General features: G+C 34.4%; 4 protein-coding genes across 4 annotated transcripts; 3 read left to right on the top strand and 1 right to left on the bottom strand.

Moving 5' to 3' along the window:
• The first annotated feature begins 1,656 nt into the window (after positions 1-1,656).
• Positions 1,657-5,001, top strand: LOC111807177 (vestitone reductase-like). Its single transcript, XM_087129193.1, has 4 exons — positions 1,657-1,796; positions 3,286-3,810; positions 4,214-4,409; positions 4,678-5,001. The coding sequence occupies exons 2-4, from the start codon at positions 3,561-3,563 to the stop codon at positions 4,817-4,819; spliced, it is 588 nt and encodes a 195-aa protein (XP_086985319.1). The 5' UTR covers positions 1,657-1,796; positions 3,286-3,560; the 3' UTR covers positions 4,820-5,001.
• Positions 5,002-5,793: 792 nt separating this feature from the next.
• LOC111807434 (peptidyl-prolyl cis-trans isomerase FKBP43) lies at positions 5,794-11,531 on the top strand. Its single transcript, XM_087128779.1, has 12 exons — positions 5,794-5,950; positions 6,223-6,296; positions 6,633-6,868; positions 7,251-7,387; positions 8,382-8,733; positions 9,719-9,919; positions 10,054-10,197; positions 10,419-10,629; positions 10,735-10,822; positions 10,908-10,949; positions 11,040-11,088; positions 11,178-11,531. The coding sequence occupies exons 1-12, from the start codon at positions 5,938-5,940 to the stop codon at positions 11,257-11,259; spliced, it is 1,629 nt and encodes a 542-aa protein (XP_086984905.1). The 5' UTR covers positions 5,794-5,937; the 3' UTR covers positions 11,260-11,531.
• A 1,656-nt stretch (positions 11,532-13,187) lies between these two features.
• Positions 13,188-15,713, bottom strand: LOC111807460 (LOB domain-containing protein 19). Its single transcript, XM_023693193.2, has 2 exons — positions 15,274-15,713; positions 13,188-13,763 (listed from the first exon to the last, which is right to left on the bottom strand). Exons 1-2 carry the CDS (start codon positions 15,562-15,564, stop codon positions 13,422-13,424), a joined length of 633 nt encoding a protein of 210 aa, XP_023548961.2. The 5' UTR covers positions 15,565-15,713; the 3' UTR covers positions 13,188-13,421.
• Positions 15,714-20,283: 4,570 nt separating this feature from the next.
• On the top strand, positions 20,284-21,871 carry LBD18 (LOB domain-containing protein 18). Its single transcript, XM_023692516.2, has 2 exons — positions 20,284-20,791; positions 21,398-21,871. Exons 1-2 carry the CDS (start codon positions 20,426-20,428, stop codon positions 21,758-21,760), a joined length of 729 nt encoding a protein of 242 aa, XP_023548284.2. The 5' UTR covers positions 20,284-20,425; the 3' UTR covers positions 21,761-21,871.
• Positions 21,872-23,698: the final 1,827 nt, after the last annotated feature.

Here is a 23,698-nt window from a genome sequence, read left to right as displayed (position 1 = left end):
TTCATTCACTTACTAAATCTTAAACTTGGGAGCATCATATTATGTTTGTGAGTTGGTTATTTATTTGAAGTTGAGAGATTGAACAAACACAACTGGTTTGGCTACACGTCTTTGAAAGATATTAAAGGCTACATATTCAGTAATGTCGCATCGACGAAGTTTTGGATTCTAGTTTTTCATACAAATATTGTATTAAAGAAATGTTTGATGGAGCAATCGAAAGCTACAAAGAGAAAGGTTACCTGTATGAAACGAAGGAGAAGTAGTAAACATAGAAACATAATTAATAAAACCTCGTGATTGCAAGAAGAGGCAAAGAGTTTATCTACTCGTCTAATGTTTCTCTTAGCTAATTGATGTTGAGATACAGTTTCAAGACGTTGTATGTGAGATTCCACATCGGTTGGAGAGCGGAATGAAGCATTCCTTGTAAGAGTGTGACAAGCTCTCCCTAGTATACGCGTTTTAAAATCATGAGGCTGACAGCGATACATAACGGGTCATACCGGACAATATCTAGTAGCGGTGACCCGTGTTACATTGGCTAATCTTTTGGAAGTGATAAATTTTTAAGAGAATTAAAGATGTTATTGAGTGGGGATAGAGAGTTCTTTTTTCTTGGGGTTCGATTTCCTTTTACATCTCTACGGTAAAATAAAACCAATTATTTTGGTTAGTATTATCACTCGCTTTAATCCATCTATATAGCTTTAATTTACAAAATCAGATTATCCATTTGAAAAAAATGAGAAAACGATGGGAAAAAGAGGAAATAGAGTTGAGCAGAGAAAAAGCATAGCCTCCGCATGATATCTGATAAATGAAAAACTTCCCATTTCATGGGACCATCATTTTTAAGATTGCTTGTCCTTTAGTCAGTTAGAAACCTTATCACAAATGTACGAGGTACACTAAAAAAAACCATAAATCTTAAAACATTATCTCTTAGTTCTTCAAACTGTGTAGAGAGATGGAAGTTTGAGTAATAGGAGGCACTAGATTTACAGGGTCGGTGTCTCGTCAATCGACTTTTCGAGGGTGGCTACTCCGTCATTATTACCACAAAACCTGACACAGGTATGTCTAAGATCATAGTCAAGAAGGAAGGACTCTTTAGTTTGTCGTAATTCAAAAAGTACATTAAAAAAAATTTAGAATCCAAAGATTTTATAAAATTAGGAGAAGATTTTTAGAGTCTGATCATATTTTGGGATGTTTTCTCCTTTCTTTTCGGTTTGTAGGAGAATTATTTGAATATTTTTTTATTTTAATATTGGGATCTCAATATCCAAGAATTTAAAAAAGAAAATTTAGCATCGATTTTAACATAATCACTTATTAAGAGGCTAAAGAGTTTTAAGTGTAGTTTCTACTCAATCAAATTCGATTCCCTAATTTGAAGACCCAATCAAACTATAGATTGAAAGGAGAACCTTTTATGCCATGTCTCGTTCTATGTCTCGTTCTAGTATTGTTGTGTGTCTTTTTACAAGTATTTATAAAAGAAAAATCAATTAATTATGAATACATATATGCATGTGGGAAGATTCGAATCTCTGGCAGAATATTTTAATGTTTCTCTTACCTCATTGAAATGGGTTTAATTTTTTTTGTTCAATGTAAAAAATTGCGTGGGATTGCACCATGTTCTATGGAGGGCAGAGATCGAGAAATGGAAAATTTGGAGAAGGGGAAAGTGTGTGTAACCGGAGGCACTGGATTTCTAGCTTCATGGCTCATCAAGAGGCTTCTCGAGGATGGCTACTCTGTAACTACCACCGTCAGAGCCGACCCAGGTAAAAACACCCCTTCTTCTCTCCATTTTTGGTCTCTGTTTTGCTTTCTTGGCTTTGCATGGCTGACTTCAACATCAGCTTCTTGGATTGTAAAGGATATATTCATTTGTTAAGAATGAGTGTTTTGAATCTTTCTTCCAATTCTGTACTTGAGTCATTTGAATGTTATATGAATTCTTTACATGATTTCGCTTTTTTGACTTTTTGAGGTTTGCATGCTTGGTGTTTGATGAAATTACTATGAGAGTTCATCACCTGATTGCTATTTAAGCACTATGTCTTTGGCTCTTTGATTACTATTCCAAAACAACTCAAACATTAAACTAGTTGGTTATAATATATTTAATTTATGTGAGATCTCACCTTGGTTGAAGAGGGGAACGAAGCATACTTTTATAAGAGTGTGGAAACCTCTCCCTAGTAGACGTGTTCTAAAACAGTGAGACTGATGATGATACGGGTCAAAGAGGACAATATCTGCTAGTAGTGGGCGTGGGCGGTTACAATTGGTATTAGAGCTAGACACTAGACGGTGTTCCAACGAGGACATTGGGCCCCACGGGGAGTGGATTGTGAGATCTCCCATTGGTTGGAGAGGGAAACGAAGCATCCTTTATAAGGGTGTGCAAACCTCTCCCTTGTAGACGTGTTTTAAATCGTGAGGCTGATGGCGATATGGGTCAAAGAGGACAATATCTGCTGGTAGTGGGCATGGGCTGTTACAAATGGTATTGGAGCCAGACATTGAGCGGTGTGCCAGCGAGGACACTAGGTCCTGAGGGGAGTGGATTGTGAGATCTCACATTGGTTGGAGAGGGGAACGAAGCATCCCTTTATAAGGGTGTGGAAACCTCTCACTCGTATACGTGCTTTATAAGGGTGTGGAAACCTCTCACTCGTATACGTGTTCTTAAACCATGAAGTTGACGGCGATAGAAGCCAAAGCGGACAATATCTGTCAGCGGTGGGCTTGGACTGTTACAAATGGTATTAGAGCCAGACACCGGGCGGTGTGCTAGCAAGGACGTTGTGCCCTAAGAGGAGTGGATTGTCAGATCTCACATTGGTTGGAGAGGGGAACGAGGCATCTCTTTATAAAGATGTGGAAACCTCTCTCTAGTGCGTTTTAAAACCGTGAGGCTGACGGCCATACGGGCAAAAGCGGACAATATCTGCTAGCCCAAGCCCACCACGAGTGATTTGATACCATATTAAACTGCTTCTTAAAAGATTGGGCTCATTTACTTTTAAGATTTTGGTATTCATTAAGGATTGTAAGAAGTAGATCCAACTGCATATGAAATTTTCATTGAATAAGTATGAATTTATGAAAGAAGTCACCAAAAACAAAATCTTTGTAGAATATATTATAACCGGTATAAGCCTATGCAATACTTGTCTAACGTGTTTACATTTTAATTTCTGAATAGATCAAATGTCTATCTCGACTTTCCTCATCTAAATTTGTTTACATTTTAATACTGCACAGAGAAGAACAAGGACTAGGACTTCTTGACAAGTCTACCCAATGCATCGGAGAAACTCCAAGTATACCATGCCGATCTCAACGACCCGAACAGTTTTGCTCCTGCCATTGCAGGTTGCATTGGAGTTTTTCATCTTGCTACCCCAATCGATGAGAAGGACGAAGAAGATGTGGAAGTTTTGACGAGAAGAGCGATCGAAGGAACATTGGGCGTCCTTAAAATTTGTCTAGATTCAAAAACGGTAAGGCGAGTTGTACACACTTCCAGTGTAGTCTCCATGGATTTTAATCACCACACAGTAGACGTCTTGGATGAAAGTTGTTGGAGTGACATTGATTACATCAATAACGCTTCACCATTCGGAAGATCATACCCGACTTCCAAGACATTAACCGAGAAAGCAGTTCTCGAGTTCTCTCAGCAGAGCGGATTGGATGTTGTTAGTATCCTTCCAAGTTATGTTGTTGGTCCCTTCATTTGTCCTACACTTCCCGGCTCTATTCGTGTGACAATGGCCCTGGTGTTAGGTAAGTATCTTATGCTCTTTGAATGCATCCTTCACTTTGCACGAAAGACTCGGAACTCTTCATTGAAGAATAGGCAGATAATTAAATTTTATTGAATCTTTTTGCTAGAGATCTTTATAAAATTATAAAGCGATAACGATATCATGGAATTATTCACTGATTTAGAGTCGTTATGGATTCATGGAATTATTCACTGATTTAGAGTCGTTATGGATTCACTTTCGTAGTGTTCTAAACACTTGTTCTACACGTAACAAATCTTTTCTAAACACTTATAAAGTCAATCCAAATAGGCCGTTAAGCTAGGACGTTGAGCTAGGAAGTTGCATGATGTTATTTTATTCCCTTTGCTGAATTTCAAACTTGAGTAGCATCAATGATATTAAACATGAAATTTGTGCAGGTAATAAAACAGAGTATGGATTGCTCTTGAAATCAAACATGGTGCATGTAGATGATGTAGCAAGAGCACAAATTTTTCTCTTTGAACATCCAAATGCAAATGGGCGATACCTTTGCTCTTCCCACTTAATCACAATGGAAGAATTGGCTAACTTATTGTCTGCCAAGTACCCAGAATTACAGATACCTTCTGCCGAGTGAGTTCCACTGCATATTAGTTTCTCGGCTTCCTTTGATAACTATTTGCTTTTTAAAACTTAGGCTCATAAACACTATTTATTTATTTATCGTTTGGTTCATAACATCATTTGAATTTTATCATTTATTTATCGTATCATGCAAGATTTTTTGAATTAGACGTATCATATCACCGTCATTTTATCAAGTTTACGAAGACTTGGTTATTTATTTGAAGTTCAGAGATTAAATAAACACAACTACAACTACGACTGGTTTTGACCGTAGGTCTTTGAAGAATATCAAAGGGTTCAAATTCAATAATGTCTCATCAAAGAAGCTTTTGGATGCTGGTTTTGAATACAAGTATGGTATTGAAGAAATGTTTGACGGAGCAATCCAAAGCTGCAAAGAGAAGGGTTATCTCTAGCTCATCCTTTTCTATTAATATTTCTGTTTAGCATTGTCTGTTATCTTCTGTGCATGTGTCTATATATATATACACACACACATTTGAATGATGGCTTCTGTTAGCATACAATTGTTATGTACTTTGCATAACAGATCAGTGAAAACATGTGGTAGAAAAATCTGAACTACGATCAACATTTGTCAAGTTCATAGTGATCGCTTGATGAATTCAACCTATTTTTTTAGTTAAATATAAGAGGGTTGTGCCTTAGATGATTTATGATATATGGTGTCATAAGTATACTTTGTGAGGGGATGATTAGGGGATCTCTAACTATTTCTTAGTGGTGAACTTATTTAAATCGGAGCAAGAGACAACATGGGTAATGAAGATTTTAAATTTTGATGAATTTGATCCATATTTATAGCAAAAACACGTCTAAACAAATATATTGAATCATTTTTCATCAATTTTTAAAGACATACCGTTGTCATATTTTATCATTTATCGCGGGTATTTCTTAACTTAATTTGAATTATGTGTTTTAAATAAGATCTTAACACTCAAAATAACAAGAAATTTCAATACTTGACCTCGAAATTTGTCAAATTTTGATGAATTTGACCATTTTTTCAATAAAAAATCATATTCAATTTTTTCTCTTCTCGGTAATAATATAGAAATATGATTGTTTAATCGAAATTTTGAAGATAGATTACTCTCGTAACTTTTTTCTTATATTCCATCGTGAAAATTACATTTGCCACCGATTTATCCATTACTTTGGTACATTTATAGTTTTTATGAAAAAAAAAATGGTGTATTTATTTCTTAAAAAAACTATGATATATTTTATTACAAAAAATCAAAAATCAAAATTAAAAAAAAAAAAAAAAAAACAATTTTCCTCTTTAAAAAGATAAATCCTAACCGTTGGTTTTTACATAACGGTATTATATGGCCATAGAAAGCGCGCCAAATAACTTCAATGGGTCCCACCTCAAACTGGGCTTTCTTGTAATATCGCACTCCGTTTCCAATCATGGACCGGCGTCCCAGTTCATCTCTCGCGCGCTTGCTTTCAGAGGGGCTAGGGTTAGGGTTTTAGCAAGGAGAGTTCTGCAGCTTACTCAAACATGGCTTTCTGGGGTAAACTTGTCAATCCCTCGTATTATTTTCACCATTTCTTTCTTCTTCTTATCTTTTTTATTTCATTTTTCTCCTTTTGCTCTATCCTTTATATTGAATTTGTTGTTGTTGTTGTTGTTTAATTTATTTATTTAAATTTTCCTATCATGTTATGGAGTTTGATTGTTGGTTAGCATTGTCGAGTGTCGGGTGTATTTGTCAATTGTTTTTTCATTGTTTTGATTTTCTGAGTTTTCTTTGTGTTTTCTCATTTCTGTTTGTTAGTTTTCCAGGAACAGAAGTGAAGCCTGGAAAGCCCTTTACCCAAAAGTTCGATGACTTCAAAGGAAGGCTTCATGTTTCACTGGTAATGATTACAAACTCCACTCTTTGTTCTTTGTGATTAGAGTTTAGAGCTGGGTTGCCGTAGTTTCTTGGTATTAGTTGTGTAGATTTGATTTTTAGTCCCTGTTTGGGTTTGGTAATTATTATATGAATTTATGGATAATGTGTTCGATAATTAGCAATTGGAAGCCCTTTTTTTTGTGTATTAGTTTCTTCCTGGGATGGAGGTCTCTTTGTCCCCTGCCCTTAGGTTGTCCTCTTTGTGGCTTTAATATACTTCATCTCAGTTTCTGATTAAAAAAAAAACAAAGGAGACGGTTTTTCTCATGGATGTCATGCGGTATCTGGATATTCGCAGGCAACATTGGGGTTTGGTACAGCAACAAAGAAGAGCGTTCTTCAGTGTAACGTGGGGAATAAGAGTCCTGTCTATCTATGCTCATTGTTTCCTGAGAAGACTGAGTGTTTGCAACTAAATTTGGAATATGAAGAGGCTGATGAAGTCATTTTTTCCGTTATTGGTCCTCGAAGCATTCACCTTTCTGGTTATTTTCTAGGAAGTTCCCGACACAATAATGTAAATGATGATAATACGTATCCATTAGTTTCTCTGCATCAGGGTGGATAACTTCTCTGTTGATTGTATTTATTTATGTATAATTGCTCTTTTTGGGTTAGTATTTGCAATCCTTCTATTATAAAAAATAGTAGGCAAAGATAAGAAATATAAAATGTCTTCAGCTTTTTGTATATTTTCAGGATAGGATGGGCATCGCTTATATTTCAAGTTAGGATAATCATATAGCTTGGGTTTTTTTGAGATGCCCAATTTACTAAGCATATCATCTATCTATGACAATAAATTACCATGTTTTCTGTGTTCTCCCTTCTACCATGCCTTGTTTTCTGGGGCTTGTTGATTGCATTGTTTCATGATGAATTTTTGTTATCTTTCTTTAACTAACTAAATAAAAAGAGAATCCTATGGAGAAGATATTGCAAACACTGATACACAGAGCTCTGAGTATGCTGACGAAGACAAGTATGAGGATAGTTTTATTAATGATGAGGATCCAGAAGTTTTCTCCCCCTCTCTTATTTCAAATGAAGAAGGTTTGTATCCTGATTGCATTACCATCCCTCTCTAATAACTGTGGGGTCTTTTTTGTTTCCTCCTTGCATTCGTCTCTTCATTTTCTGCTCTTTCTGCATTTATTGAAGTCATCCTTTAAAGCTTGCTGTTATTTGCATTGATTTTATTGCATTTCAAAGTATCTGAGGCTGCCTCAATCCTCATGATTCAGGGATTGTGAAGCTTTATATCCGCACTCATTTTGATTTTGGGAGACCATGTCTCAGGATGTTTTGGCCTATAACGTTGTTTATGAGAGAGAAGTTTTAATCTCTTCAATGTTTACTTGTTCTTTCATTTTTTGAGGCTGCCTTTATGAAGTATTATGGAAAAAATAAATTTATATTCAGCTTTGGATGTCTCTAGGCAGCCTAAGTTTCAAGTTGGTTCGATTTTCAACATTGTGCATGAAGTTTGAGTTTTTATTATCCTCGATTCTTAAATAAATTATCTTTGTTCAAGGTGCATTAATATGCATGAGGGGTGAAGCACTCACTAAGTTTCTTACTGAAATTCTTCGATAGAGGTGCGCTTTGTTAGGTCTATGATAAGTTTTTGTTCATGGTTCTCTATTTTGTGTATTTGGTTTTTTTTTTTTTTTTTTTTTTTAATTGTCTTTTTCACTCCCTTTGGGAGTTTGTATCCCTTGAACTTTTAATCAATTTCATTATATGAATGGGAGGTTGTTTCGTTTTCAAGAAAAAAAATATTCTAAACTAGGAGAAAATTAATTGCACGTTTTGTGTTAGAAAATGGCATATGCTATGTGATTTAAGGATCTATATGGTTGTACCTTAGATAGATACCTTATATTTTCCCAGATGACCTATGTTCAAACATTTACAATATTGTTCTTATTATATATAAGACAAGTTTTGATTTTCCATTTTTAGTAGTAGTTTAAATCATGCTGATCGCAATATGAATGCTATTTGATTTCCAATAGTTTGACCATTCTCAATCTGGTGTGAATAGATGAAACTCTTGGCAAGAACAAAATCAGAAATAAAACTCGCAACTGTAGGCGGCTCAGAAAGAGCTATCAGTTGAGTGAATCTGATGACGAAGAAAATTCTCAGCCTAAAAATAATTTTAAAACTGGGATCCCCTCAGAATCGGAGAGTTTAGATGAAGACAACCATCCCATATCCTCCTTGTGCAATAATAGAACCAAGGGAGAGATAGCTACGGATGCAGAGGAGAAGGAAGCAAGAGAGCACAAAGTCTTACATGAAAGCAGTGATACGAAGACAGAATTTGATGGCGAGTTCGTTACTGGAGTTAATGGAAATACTGATGGTATTATTGATGATGGTCTGCTGAATGGGTGAGTTCCGGCTATTGTTAATTTGCTTTCTCGTCTTAATGAAAAATAAAGTGCAAGTCTTAGATTTGTATAGCAGGGCGTTTACGATTTTCTCTTAGGAATGTTTTGAAGGTCACAAATCCATGCTACTTTATGTACACAGTTAGTGCCTTTCTTGAGAACGTCTTGAAATGATGTCTAAATGGCTTGGAGCTTTTGTTGAACAGTGTTATTAATTTATGATGTCGACGTTTAATGAATCCAAGCAAGGAAGCTAGAGAGCAAAATAAATTTTCAGTTTTTGCTACTGGGTCATTTCCTGGAAACAGTCGAAGGAACACGTTAGTGGTGGGTTGGGGGGGGGTTCTCAAGTTCCTGGGTTATGCCATCCTCAGATAATAATAATACTAAAGAAGCCATGCCTATGCCAAATAATGCACCAGATTGACCAACATCTAACTTTATTTTTTCCCCTTTTGATTTGAAGTTCTAACACCATATAACTCGGATCTGTTAAGTATTTATCCGTTGGGTCGTTTACTTGTTCATAGAAATAATTCTTTTGGAGGGACTGACCTTGCATATTTGATGAAGAAACCGGGAAAACAATTGAATGAGCTCCTCTCAAAGGTATAAAAGGGAAAACAATTAATCAATGAGAAACCGATTCCAGGCAATTTCCCATCAAGGATTATTAAGCTGAATAGGCCAATTTCTTGAAGAGCAACTGGCTTAGGATTATCTAATGGCTAGCTAGGGTTGGGAGAGAGAGCTTATAATGTCTGTTTATAGCATTGGCCAAAATATTTTTCTTATTGAAACTGTGTTTTTCTCTTTGGTACTTCTGAATGATGTCAACCATATACTAGCTCAGTTAGTTCTTGATATCTGCATTTATTCTACGGCCTTGAATAGGATTTATCCAGTAGGTTGGCATTGGTGTTTATTTTAAGGAGACAATATCTGCTTTTGTTGTTCACTTATCTTGCTTGTGCATTGGATATAGGGAATTAGGCTTGCCAATCAGATCTTCTGAAGTTGGTAGTGAACGGAAGAAGAAACGGAAAGGAGAGCGGTCGAAGAGAAAACATGTTGAAGCTGATGGTAATAGTTGTAGTGGTGCCACTTCAGGAGTTGAGATCCAGCAAGATGAATTGAAGATGGATAACACAGTCAAGACTGTGTGCGGAGAGAAACAGGAGAACATGTGAGGATCAGCTTTAGATATTTATAGTTGCTGGATTACATTCATTTAAGTTATTCTAGCATATTTTGTATTTTAGCAGCCTGCTGACTATTCTATTTCTTTTTTCTTGATTTTGCTATTATCCAAATCTGAAGCACTGATGTGGGCCATGAAGATAGTGAGAGACCAAAAAAGAAAAAGAAGAAAGGGTCAGAGCAAGCGAAAATCATCGACAATGATGGTACATGCGATCTCAAGCCTGACAAGATGGACCAAGATGTGCAACCCACTTTTGATCAGTAAGTGTGCAGTCTCTTAATTCTTAAGTTGGTACCTGAGTTTGTGAGTGATCAGTAAGTGATTATTTGCAGTTTGTGAATGCTGCATTTCTGTCACCTTTCTGCTTGAAACAGGACAGAAAGATAATGCAGTAACACTAATGCAGCTCGGCCTCGATGTTAATTTTTTTTTTTTATGAGATATCCCTTTAAGTTCAATGTTTTCGACTGCAATTTTTCAGGACTGAAAATCATTCTACGACGAAGAAAGTAACCAAGAAGAAAAGGACCAAAGCACTAGAAAATGGGGATTCTTTGAAGTCAGAAACTGAGGATAAGGAAAGTAATGGTGTCTCGAAGTCATCTCAAGCTAGAACCTTACCGAGTGGCTTGGTTATTGAAGAACTAGAAGCTGGGAAACCAAATGGAAAAGTTGCTTCTTCCAAGAGAAAGGCAAGATCCATTTGACTTGCACATACACATTTTGAATGCTACCTTCTTTACTACTGATGCAAAGTTAGAATGTCCTTCATATCCTTGACTTCTGTTTGGTTTCAGATTAGTGTAATTTATGTTGGCAAGTTAAAGCAAAATGATGAAATAGTCGACTCAACCGACGACAAGTCTCCTTATAAATTTCGCTTGGGTAAGATCACTTTTATAACAAATGTGTCAATGATCCGTCTCCCCCATTCTAGTGAAATTATCTTCTGTATATTTGCTTTCTCCAGGAGTTGGCCAAGTTATAGAGGGATGGGATGCTGGTCTTGATGGTACAAATTTCAAAATGAATGCTTGTGCTTTTCTTTCCTGTTTTTAATAGCTCAGTTTGATGAACACATCTTCTGCACATAAACCATTAGGTATGCGAGTCGGTGAGAAACGAAGACTTACCATTCCGCCTTCAATGGGGTATGAGAGGAGAAGTCAATACATGTTCCCCCTCTGCACTGAGTTTTCCTGCATCACTAGTCACTCAAGGTGTTCGTGTTTTATTGCAGATATGGGAGCGAAGGAAATGGGGGAAATATACCAGCTGATTCGTGGCTCGTGTATGATGTCGTATTGATTAAGGTTCATTAGTTTATACACTGAAAATACGGGCATGTTTCTTGGTACCAAAGCTATGGTTAATGGTAGCGAAGTATGGATGAGATGTGAGCTTTGGTCTGCCGTTGCAGAAATTTTGGTATACATAGCCCAGAGAGGGGGCTTATTGTCCCTTGAATAGGGAAATTAGTAGTTTTTTTTTTTTTTTTTTTTTTTTTTTTTTTTTTCCTTTTCTAAACGTTACTTCACCTGATGAAGTGGAGATTCAAACTTTCAAATAGGAAGAAAGATTATTAGTTTCTTCATGAGATTTTTAGTTGAGATCATGTTAAGTTGGAAAATGAAATCTACATTATAAATTTGATTTAATTTTATAGTAATTTTTTAAAAAATAGAAAAATCTCAATTTACATTTATATAAATTTCAAGATTTAATATTAGGGTGACTTACTCAACATTTTAAATGTTTTGACATTTTTCAAAAAAATTTTTATTTCATGTACAAACAATGGCATTCAAAGACAAGTGATTGAATTTGTGGGTTGAATGTGTCATGGTGGGATGAACGTCTCGAAGAAGAGTGGACTGTGAGATCTCAAATTTATTAAAACGAGGAACGACATTAAATTGAGAGGGGAACGAGTACCGGCGAGGACGCTAGGCTTCAAAGGGGGACGATTGATGGGGAGTCGAGAAACAAACGACTGAAAAGAAGAAGTAATTCGATGCCAAAATGTTCAATTTTTATGAACAATTCAATTAATGTCTTCCTCATTGCTCCTTTTGTGTAAGCAAAACAAGGAAATCCTAACATTAATGATGCTAACTTGGACAATGAATGTAGAGAAACCTATCATAAATCAATTCTTTCACAATCTTCACCATAAACACAAATTTCATAAGTCGTTCTTGACTGCTTCTTCTTCTTCATAAGTCTTATGCCTTTGATGGGTGGGTCAGAAATTCGAATCTCAGACTTTATTTTATAATGTGTAAATAAAAGCAATACTCTTCGTCGATTGGGTGGATCTATATACTTCAACGGGGTGAGACAAAGCGTAGTGTAATCTTGCCGACACATCTATTTTGAGTAAAGAGGTTACGAGTTCCAATCATATCACCTTGGTGTGATATTATTAAAGCTACAATGAATTGCATGTAAAAATCAACCCACTTAAAACATTTCTAAAATAGACCAATTCAAATTTAAGGCTTTTAAATTATTCCAATTTTTTTAGAAGGTTTCTAATTTTTAAAATGTTTCCAAAATAAGATTTTTCTTATTTTTATCATTCACCTCATTTAAAAAGTTACATTAAATAGTTTTTTCATAAATATTTAGAAAAAATAATTTTGTTTAAGAAAATATTTTTTAAAAAAGTTATTCCAAACCTGTCTGAACTGATTCTAGGTTTATTTATAAATAAAAAAAATATATACAGAACTTTGCTCGACTTCGTACGATAGTCTCAATTTTTATCTAAAATTCTAAAACGATTTTTATTTTCATGGCAGTTTTAAAATATTTATGAAAGATTAGAAAAGATATTCTATCAAGAAGTTTTCTCACTGTTCCACTTCAGTCCCCGAAGAAATGGAATGAGTTCTCATGATACAATCAAACCAATGCCTTTAGCCGCTGAATCATAACCTCCAACTTGTTGATAGCACACAGGGCTATGGCTGAATATTTAGATCTATAAAAAAAATTTCATGTGAAACTACGAGCAGATATTGCCCTCTTTAAGATTTCCTTTTCGAGCTCCCCTCAAAAATTTTAAATCGCCTATGCTAGAAAGAGGTTTTCACACTTTTATAAACAATGTTTTGTTCTCCTTCTCAATCGGTATGAGATCTCACAATCCATCCTTCTTTGAAAACCAGCGTTCTCGCTAACACTTATTCTCTTCTCCAATCGACGTGGAATCTCGAACATTTGAATCAATTAGTAGGTAGAATGGTTGATGCAAAAGAGTTATAATTGAAATCTCAAATGCCCAAAAGGGAAAATAATTACATGTCGAATTTCAAAAGCAACAGTTCCAACTTCTGATTCAGACCAAAATAGACCAATAATTCATCACACTTTCACACCCAAATATATTGGATCATACACTTCTATCTCAAAGGCTTACCCCAAAATAAAGGGAAAAAAGGGCTCAAACAAAGTTGATCCCTCAAAAGAGCTTACACTCTCAAATCTGAGAGCACGGCGGCCGGAATCCTACTCCGGGCAAATACCTCGAAACGAACTCTCGAGCCAGAGATTGAAGCTCGCCATCTTCATCCATCTCATCTTCATGATCAATTGGGTTCAGAAAGCTACTCGTCGTTTCATTACAACCTAGCTGCGTTTGGAGCGGGTCGAGGAGCATTGGAACATTAGGCAGCAGACCCATATCGGAGCCCGGGGTGGTTTCCGGGAGCGGATTGTGGCGAGCAGTCGAGGACGGGCTGTGTAGCGGTGGCGGTAGTAGCCGCTGCAATGTAGAAAGTTTGGCCTGAATGTATGCTAGCTCTGCCTGCAGGCTCACTACCTGTGATGAACATTGATATGAATTAGGGTTAGGTTTGTATAGTTTAATGAGTAGGAAAACGACATTATCGAAGTCGAAATACCAATACCGAGATGTTCTATGGATTTATGACCTAATTTCAACACAATTCAACTAATTAGGTCTACGTTTTTATCAAGAAATTTTCGAATCTCTCAATCTATACGTATTGAATTCAAAGTAATAACAATAATAACGACAAATAAATAAAGTTTTTGAGTAAGAACGATTAGCGAATGATTCTTTTCTAACTTATCTCAAAATGCAAACTAACATGGCGTCCTATTTAAGACAATTATATATATACACACACGTACGTTATGTACGTATAAATGTATCGGTAGATATAAGTGTGGCGTCCTATTTAAGACAATTATATATGTACATAGGTAGATATAAGTGTGACGGAGATTGGTTGATGGACAATAATAGACCATATAATGACAATTAAACTTTGATATTCTTGGCAAATATAAAGCAAAACAAGCAAGCAAAAATTAATCAGACAAACTCTTTCAATTAATTAACTTTTTTTTATTTGCAAAAATTCATGATCCAACTTCAAATTCAAAACATAAAATACAAACCCTATAGTGTCCCTATAGTTTCAAATTTATGTCTATCTCGTCCCTAAATTTTTAAAAATATTCAATATATTCCTAATAAGCTCGTAAATTATTAATTTTTATGTTTAATACGTCCTTAAACTTTTAATTCTGTCCAATCAAATTTTAGAAAAAAGTAATTTAAATTTTGGATTTTATATTTCAACATTATTCTTTAAAAATATGAAGAGACTAAATTAATTAATAAAAAGTTTTTTTTTTTGTTGGAAAAATACAAATGAAATTGAATTAAAAAAAAAAAAAAAAAAAGTTAATATTTTAAAATAGAAGGGTCATAAATAAAGGGATAAATATGAAAAAGTCAAATGTGGAAAGTTATTTATTTATTTATTTATTTCTGGAGCAGCTAAAATTGTTTGCTTAGTAACCTCGGCAAGCAACACCAAATATATAAGCCAGCCGCCACCGCTCTCTTCTCTCTCTTCTCTCTCTTCTCTCTCTCTCTCTCTCTGTCTCTAAAAACAAGAAATTATTTCAGTTAGTTTGACAAAAATTCATTGGAAAATGGGACACTTGAATTTCACCCCAGAAAATAAAAACCCTAATAATTTGTCTCATACAAATTCAAGTCCCCATGGTTTTGAAGCAAATTCCCAATCAAAAAATAAAATAAAATAAAATAAAATAAAATAAAATAAAATAAAATAAAATAAAATAAAATAAAATAAAATAAAATAAAATAAATAGAAAGAAACCCTTGAAGAAATATTTATTTTCAGTTCCACCCCTATAGTTTCCTGTTTTTGCATTCAGGCACTTGAATCTCACACACCCACTAAAAAGAATACCCTAAAATTGGAGTATGCATAATAGATGGATGTTTAAAGAAATTTAGGTGAAATTTGAGTAACATTTGAAGAACTGACCTGTTGCTGAAGGGAGAAGATATGGGCAACACAGCCATACACAGGATCTCGAACCCTAGCCAGAGCTTCATAACAAAGGGTAACACACGCGTCCAGCCGCTTGTTTGCCGGGATGCGTAGGAGGAGTTTGGAGGCATTGCTAGCTCCAAACACCTTGTGCACCGCCGCGAAGTGGGCGGCGCCTTGTTCCGAGTCGAAATAGGGTGCAAATATGCACCCTTTCACGCACTTTCTCCTCAAGAACTTGCACGCGCCGCAGGGTCCTCCGCCGTGGACGCCGGCGCTACTCATCACGGTGTTCTGGAGGTGGGATTTGTTTGATGTTGGGGAATTGGTACTTGTCGTGTTTTTTGGTTGTTTAGATTCTAAGTTTGATCAATTTGATCCTTTTATTTTGCAAAGATGGGTTTTGTGTGTGATTTTGGTTTGAATCTTAAAGAGGAGGCCAACTTGAGAGGCAGCTGCTTGCGTGAAGCAAACATATAAACACCCAGTGGTGACAGAACCAAACTCCTTAACCCCTCTCAATGCCTGCCACGTGGATACACACATCTAATCCTAATTTTATATTTCCCACCACTTTCTCCTCTCTTTTCTTTCTTTCCTCTCGTCTTTTCCATTTCACCCCTCTCTTTCTCTTCCCAACCTTTCAAATTCCAATATGAACATAGTTCAACTACATATATAACCTTTCAAATTCCAATATGAACATAGTTCAACTACATATGTCTAATATATTTTCAAACGACCCTTAGCACATGACTAATACAATCCCACAAAAAGAAAAAGAAAAAGAAAAAGAAAAGGAAAGGTGTATGTATATAAAATTTTGTTGTGTGTGTAGGGTACATGTAGATCCATTGCCATATTAGTGTTGGTCACAGTGGCCTCATATTTGACATAAAACCAAATTTGGTTGCTATTGATGGATCACACACAGATAGCTATATATGAGCCCTAAATTTCTCTTTATCCATCACCACCTTTCTCAACAAATAGTTACCCTATCTTAGCTCACACCTGTTCCCTACCCATAATGAAACTACTCAAATTAAATCAAATCAAATTTGTCAATAACATTGAAAGCTATGCTATTACACGATGCTCGGGTCTATAATTTATATTTAGTGAGCTCGTTGATTGTATCTAATAATAACTCGTAATTAAGCATCATCCTTTGAGTAGTGATATGTACGACTATTGAGGGCACTTGACGCGGGTAATAGGCGAACATTTTGTGCAATTTGGAGGGCACCTGAGACAGTTACTAACTTGCATATGGAATCCTTTGAGTCAATTCTTCCCTAAAAATGTGATTTTTAATTGATTATTAAGAAATGCAATCATCATAATTCTAAATAAGTTTACAAAAAATTAGTTAATTAATTAATTGTGTTATTTAATTGAAATTGAAATTTTAAATTTTGATTATTTATGATAATAGTAATTATTTTAATTTTACTTATTGTACACAAGACATTTTATTACCTGACAATTTGATAATGGCGCGTGGTTGTCAACGCAAATCAGCAGTGAAAAGGACAGAAAACTCAAAATCACCAGCAGTTACACCAAAATCCACGCCTGCTGTACGTTTTCAAATTGTCATTTCGGGACACGTGGCACCCGGTCGAGGCCCTGTTCTTGTTTGCAGCGTACAACGTTGATGCAACCTTAATTACCCTCCTCCAAACCAAAATAATAATTTGACTTCTTTTATTAAGCTCTGAATTAAATATTTTAACTTAGATTTTATAAGACATTCAAATTTCAAATCAAAATGTCTTTTCATCCTTTCTACCTTTTTTTCTACATTTTTAAAATTTTTACTTTTAATAATAATAATAATTATTATTATTATTATTAATCTACATAAATTAAACCTCAACCATTGACTTAGTTATGTATTTTTATAAAAAATGGTTAAAAAAATAATTGTATTAGATTAAATTTGGTAAGTTGTTTTGTCAAGACAAATTACGTTATTAATTCAGAAATTTTACGTGCACAATAACTTAATCTATCAATGATCATTGAATCGGTTTTCGAATCGAATCCCGTTCCAAATTTACACAAAACCCATATTTATTTTAATACTTCCATCTACACAAAACCCATATTTTAATGCATGAAATTACTTGGAGTAATTAGCAAAATGGCATATTAAAAAGCAAATAATAAGTTGTTTAGCAAAAAAGTTTTGACCAAAAGGACTACTAAAGTAAATTAAAGAAAATGTAGGGGTTAGATTAAATTAATTATTATTTAGGGTGTAAATCTTTCTCATTGACCCCTGGGGTTTTCATAATCACAATAAAAGATAATTAATCATAATTAAACTCAATTAATTAAAAAAAAAAAAAAAACATGTTCCTTTTCGAAGCATTTATTTGACTTTGTTAGTCTATTGGAAGGTGGATTTGCCGTTTGTTTAGGCGACATAATGCAATTTAATACGAATTTCTTAAACCCTTAAATTTGGGAAAACAATCATAACCCTAAATATTTTAATTTTTACATGCCTTTTAGGGACCAAAGTTTAGGAATTCTAGGTTTTGGTCACACGGTTTGGGAGCTCGTGGGACAAACTTCATCTTTTTTATCTCAAAATGTGTGTTCATAATGTTTGTATCATTTTTCTAAGAAAATTTTGTCTATAATCATTTAAAATGTTGGTTAAAATACACGGCTAGTTCCTCCACTTTGATTGAAAATTGTAATAATTTAGTCTCTGTAGTTTCAAATTTAAAATCGATCGAGTCTCTATCACGAAAATGTTGTTAAGATGTAATAGGGTTTTAAAGAAACACAAGTAGTTCTAGTTCATCTTATAGTCATATCACATCTCGAATCTAATCTAACAATAAATTGATGTTCATAACGGTAGTTATATAAGACACTTCTATAATCGGCCTCTCTAATAAAATATGGTCGGGGAAATGCTTTCATTTCAATAAAATCTCGTCATGCAAAAAGAACCTAACTTTATTAATAGCCGTTACAAATTTCAAACTTTATGAGTCTTCACGTTTTCATTACACATATCTTTTGTAGACTTCTTACACTTCATCGTTAAATAATGATTTTGTTAGCTTAGGTAAATATGAGGTCATGCAAACTCGAGCAATAAAATTGAATTTTCTCATTCATAAAGTTCAACTTGTTAATTATTATTTGTCTAAATATATTAACAAAAATAATTAAGATAATAATTAAATGAAAATTAAAAAGTTTAGAAATTTATTACATATTAAAAAAAAATAGAAATAAAATTTTTGTTGAATTTATAAATGGAGGGAAAGTGGAGAGAGAATGAAAGAAGGTACTGTGAGGATGTAAGCAAAATCAAATCAAAGAAAGGAGAGTAAAGGAAAGCATAAGATTGCGACACGTGTCAGATATCTGGTGGGATTAAATCGAACGTGTCTGTCACTGCTTCCTCTTCACACCGCACGGATTGGACAAAAGCCGGACAGCGCGGTGATGCGCCGTTACGAACTGTTCACATTTCTCTCTCTCATTTTTTCCGTTCTCTTTCATATATAAATCATACGACTAAGTTATTTATTTATTTTTAACTATATGATTGGGATATGGTTTTGATTTACCATTTAGTTTTAACTATATTTCTTTTTTTTTTTTTTTTTTTACCATAGAGATGCTTTAAAAAGATTGGACTTTTTGGTTTGGTAGGACTAAACGTAGTATTACGCGTCCGTACTAGCATAACATAACAGAGAAGTATCTTGATGCATATGACATAAAAAAATGAATGAGTTCTTCACTATTTAAAATCACGGCATAAAATCAAAATAATTTCTTTCTTCCTTCCATCCATGTCAGAACATACATATGTGTCATGTATACAAAGTAATCATTATGGTTTCCATCTTGCTTCATCGTATAATCTATAACATGACAAATCATAGCTTTTTTCATTTTGTTTAAATCATGGCATAATAGGATATCACATACATACATAACATGGAATCATACGTCATCGTATAGCATACATAAACATGTATCATGGCGCATGTAGAGGCTAAGCGTCATCATACATCATACAAATCTTCCAAATCCAAGGTTAACACTGCTAATAAATACAGATATTAATTTGGTAATTAAATTTAAATATAGAGATTAATTTTGTAACACTACTAATAAATAAAAATTAATAAAGTAAGTAGAGAGATTGGTTTATGATAATTAAAAAAATATATATTTTAAATAATTAATTATGAAGAAAGAAAGACGTTACCTGGTATAAATCCAGTTTAAACCATTGTGGATGTGAGGTCATCAAATTACCCGGCCGTTACATTCGTGGTCACCGACTCAAACGAGTCATCCGCAAATTGGTGCAGCTTGTTTTTGTGGTCCCCACTTTGAACGCCGAACTTCTTATATTTGACCTTCCTCGGTAATTAAATATGTGTATGTAAGCTTGTGGAAGTTTTATTAATTTTCGTTCCAAACAATTTCTTTATTCAAAAAATAAATATTGTAATTTATATTCTATTTAATTTTTCATTTCTTTCATTAATACATAAATTAATAATTGAATACCAAGAATTAGCGAATATTTAACTCTAATGTTATTTTTTTATTTTCAATAAAAACTAATCAAACAATAAAATTTTAAATTAAAACATTTTATAGTCGTAGATTTATTTTATAAAATTTACGATAAAAATTGATAGAGTAAAAATAGATTATATATAATTATATTTAATTCTAAATTATTCGTTCTTAAACAACTTTAAAATATAAAATATTGAATAAATTAGATGAGTAGTTCGTAACATTTTGTGTTAGATCGAAACATAAAAATGTTACTCGAAGAACCTAAGCCAACATATTGGGTATGGATTGGATAAGGTTCAACCCATAAATACTCAACTCAAAATTAAAAGAAAAAAAAAAAAAAGAAAAAAAAAAAAAGGAAAAAGGAGAGAGAAATGTCCCAAATTTTAGGCATAGGCCTTATCGCATCTTTGCTTCACGCAAGCTGCTAATTCTTCCACCTCTTTAACTCTCAGCCCATTCCCCTCTCCCTACAATTGCCCACCAAACCCTAAGTATCCCTCTTCTCCTTTTTCTTTCATTCGCCCATCTCCTTCTAAAATCTTTATTTACTATCCCCTATAATATAATGAGTGCCAACCCTAGTACTAGCGGCGGCGGAGGAGGGTCAGGAACTGCCGGTGGTGGCGGCGGCGGAGGAGGAGGAGGAGGAGGAGGAGGAGGAGGAGGAGGCCCATGTGGGGCGTGCAAGTTTTTGAGAAGAAAGTGTATTCCTGGTTGCATATTTGCGCCTTACTTCGACTCGGAGCAAGGCGCTGGGCACTTCGCCGCGGTGCACAAGGTGTTTGGAGCCAGCAATGTGTCCAAGCTCCTCCTTCATATCCCGGTTCACAAGCGCCTCGATGCTGTCGTCACTATTTGCTACGAGTCTCAAGCCCGCCTTCGAGACCCTGTCTATGGCTGCGTCGCTCACATCTTCGCTCTCCAACAACAGGTCAATTCAACTCAACTATTTTCCTTATTTATTTATTTATTATTATTCAAATAAATACTTCTACTTTTCCAATTTTAATTTTTTCTTCAAATGGGATCTAATTACGCTTCTTATGCCCTTAAATTAAATGGGTAATTTTTTTTTCTTGTTTTAAATTATGATTTTCGCAGTTATTAAGGAATTGGGCTGTCTACTGCCTTAAAGTTAAGCTCTTTATTAGAGGGACAAGATTTATTTCCTATGTTTCCCCAATTTTCAGCTTCTTGTCAGTGTTTCTAACCCAAAACATATTTTTCTTTTTATTAATCTTTGTATTTTGTTTCTTATAACGTTTTTTTTTTTTTTTTATTTTTTATTTTAAATAAAGCTACTTTTTTTTTATACCTAATATGTATACTGCACATTAGCAATACCTACTACGTAAGTATCTATGTACTATTAACAGTATGGTAGGTAAATTTGTATTTTTTTTTTCTTTGTAAATAGTACAAAAATGAAATTAAAAAAATTATATATAATTTTATATTTTCTAACCGCAAAAGGCTTACAATTGTAAAATAGCTCTGTAAGATTGAATTAGAAGCTTAAAATGTTTTAACTTTGTAGGTGGTGAGTTTACAAGCCGAGCTGTCGTACCTTCAAGCTCATCTAGCAACACTGGAGCTTCCGTCGCCGCCTCCGCCGCCAAATTTTGCGGCGCAACCACCGGTGTCCATCTCAGACCTGCCGTCGGCTTCCTCCCTACCGGTCACTTACGACTTGTCGTCCCTCTTTGACCCAATGGCTCAGCCTGCATGGGCCATGCAACAGCAGCGGCTCGACCATCGCCAGTTCTCTAGTGGAGGAGCTGGCGGTTCATCCACAACGGCGGGAGAGGGCGATCTTCAAGCCCTGGCCCGCTCACTCCTCCATAGACATGGCGGTCCGCCGTGCTCCAATGCCTCGTCGCCGCCATCGCTCTCTAAATGAAACCTTTTGTTTTTTTATTTACAAAATTAATCCTTGCCTCCTTGATTCCTCTTTTGTCAAAAATTTTAGTGGAAAATTGATGGGTGCTTGAATTTGTTTTTTTTTTTTTTTTTTTTTTTTTCTCTTTCAAATATATTTTATTGGAGAATTTAATTTGTATTTAGTGTAGCTTGTCAAATAATTTAAAATCATAGAAAGTATTTTTAACATTGATAAATAAAAACCACTAAAAAGATTTAAATTAATTTAAAAACTATTTTTGAAAAATATCTTAAAAAATAGATTATCCACAAATTATTACACAATAAAATATATTCGTAACCAAACATTTATAAATTCTATGTTTCTTTTTGCATTCTAAATAGTATTATTATATTTATGTCAATGTCTCAAATCTAAATTTAAATTTTTGAAAAAGTATCCTTTTTCTACAATTTTTAATTATTTGTAAAAACTAAAAAAAAAATTATGAAATAGTCTTTCTGTTTCCCCCATGTTGGGCCGAGCCCTTGCATGAACTCAGCTTGGGCTCCCTTTATCCCATTTTAACTACTTGGGCCTTTCAATTCTCTTGAAATGTTCACAAAAAAAAAAAAAAAAAAAAAAAAAAAAAAAAAAAAAAATGTTCTCATTTATCCCATTTATTATATGTTCTTCTTGATTATCATATTTTCAGGATTGCTCTCATTTAGATATGGTATCGGTTCATTCATATACCTTTCTTTACTCGAGTGTAGTTAGATTGTGAGCGTGAATATTACTATATCTTAGAGTAAAAAGAAATTATCGAACAAACTCATTAACAGTTGGACTGAATATCATCGACTATAAGACGAACCTTATCGTTAGCAAAGAATCAACCAGTTCATCCAAACCACAAGGATGGTGTTAATTAAATGCAAAAAAATAAATAAATAAATAAATAAATAAATTGAAAGGATCTAACATCGAAGATTTCAAAAAGTTGACACCTCACCTAATTAAACTAACTAAATGTTCCAACAATGTAATTAAAATAATGGTTTAAGAAAACAAAATTAAATAACGATAACTAATTCTAAACCAATCCCTATCCAAACACATGGCACCCCAGGAATTTAGTCGGCTGTGTATACTATAAAAAATAGTGTCTTAATGCTCTTCAACCCTTTCTATAATTATAATTTATATTATATGACTAAACTTTGATGAAAAGGGCATTAAAGTTAGTTCATGAATTGGATTAGATTTAAAGTTATTCCATCCAACTCGATTATAAAATAATAAAGTTAGGTTGAAAGGAAGTTCTTTAGACAACAATCTTAAAAAGTTGTATACTATTTTGTTTAGTTTAAGATAATGGGTTTTGATTTTGTTTAATGAAAAGCATCAAAACATCTTTGTCAATGTTTACAAGCTTCAGCTCTTCATTTGTCCTTTAATTTAATTCTTTTTCACATTATTTCAATAATTTCTCCCTCAAAATCTCCATATACATACATTATTATTAGTAATTGATTAAAATTGTGGGGAGAAATGGGCACACCTCGTGCAAAGCATCAGCACGGTTGGTTGTGTCTCCCGGCGGAGCGGCAGTGGCTGTCAGTGCCAACCACCCATGGCCGTACAACTTGCTGCTGCTGACGCCGCCGTCGCAGCCGCAGTTTTGTGTCTTCACGCCCACACCCTCCGGTACGCCACTCACCCTACACCCACCTTGTTCGGCCTTCATTTAATATTGACGTCATGCAATGGCTCCCATTATTATTTCTGTTGGATGATGGAAGTCCCACATCGACTAATTTAGGGAATGATCATGGGTTTATAAGTGAGGAATGCTAACTCCATTGGTATGAGGCCTTTTGGGAAGCCCAAAGCAAAGCCATGAGAGCTTATGCTCAAAGTGGACAATATCATACCATTGTGGAGAGTCGTGTTCGTCTAACATGGTATCAGAGC

This window comes from Cucurbita pepo, chromosome 12, assembly GCF_057944985.1.
Source record: "Cucurbita pepo subsp. pepo isolate OVF chromosome 12, ASM5794498v1, whole genome shotgun sequence".
Classification (NCBI taxonomy): Eukaryota; Viridiplantae; Streptophyta; class Magnoliopsida; order Cucurbitales; family Cucurbitaceae; genus Cucurbita; species Cucurbita pepo.
This window is presented reverse-complemented; position numbering and strand designations above follow the sequence as displayed.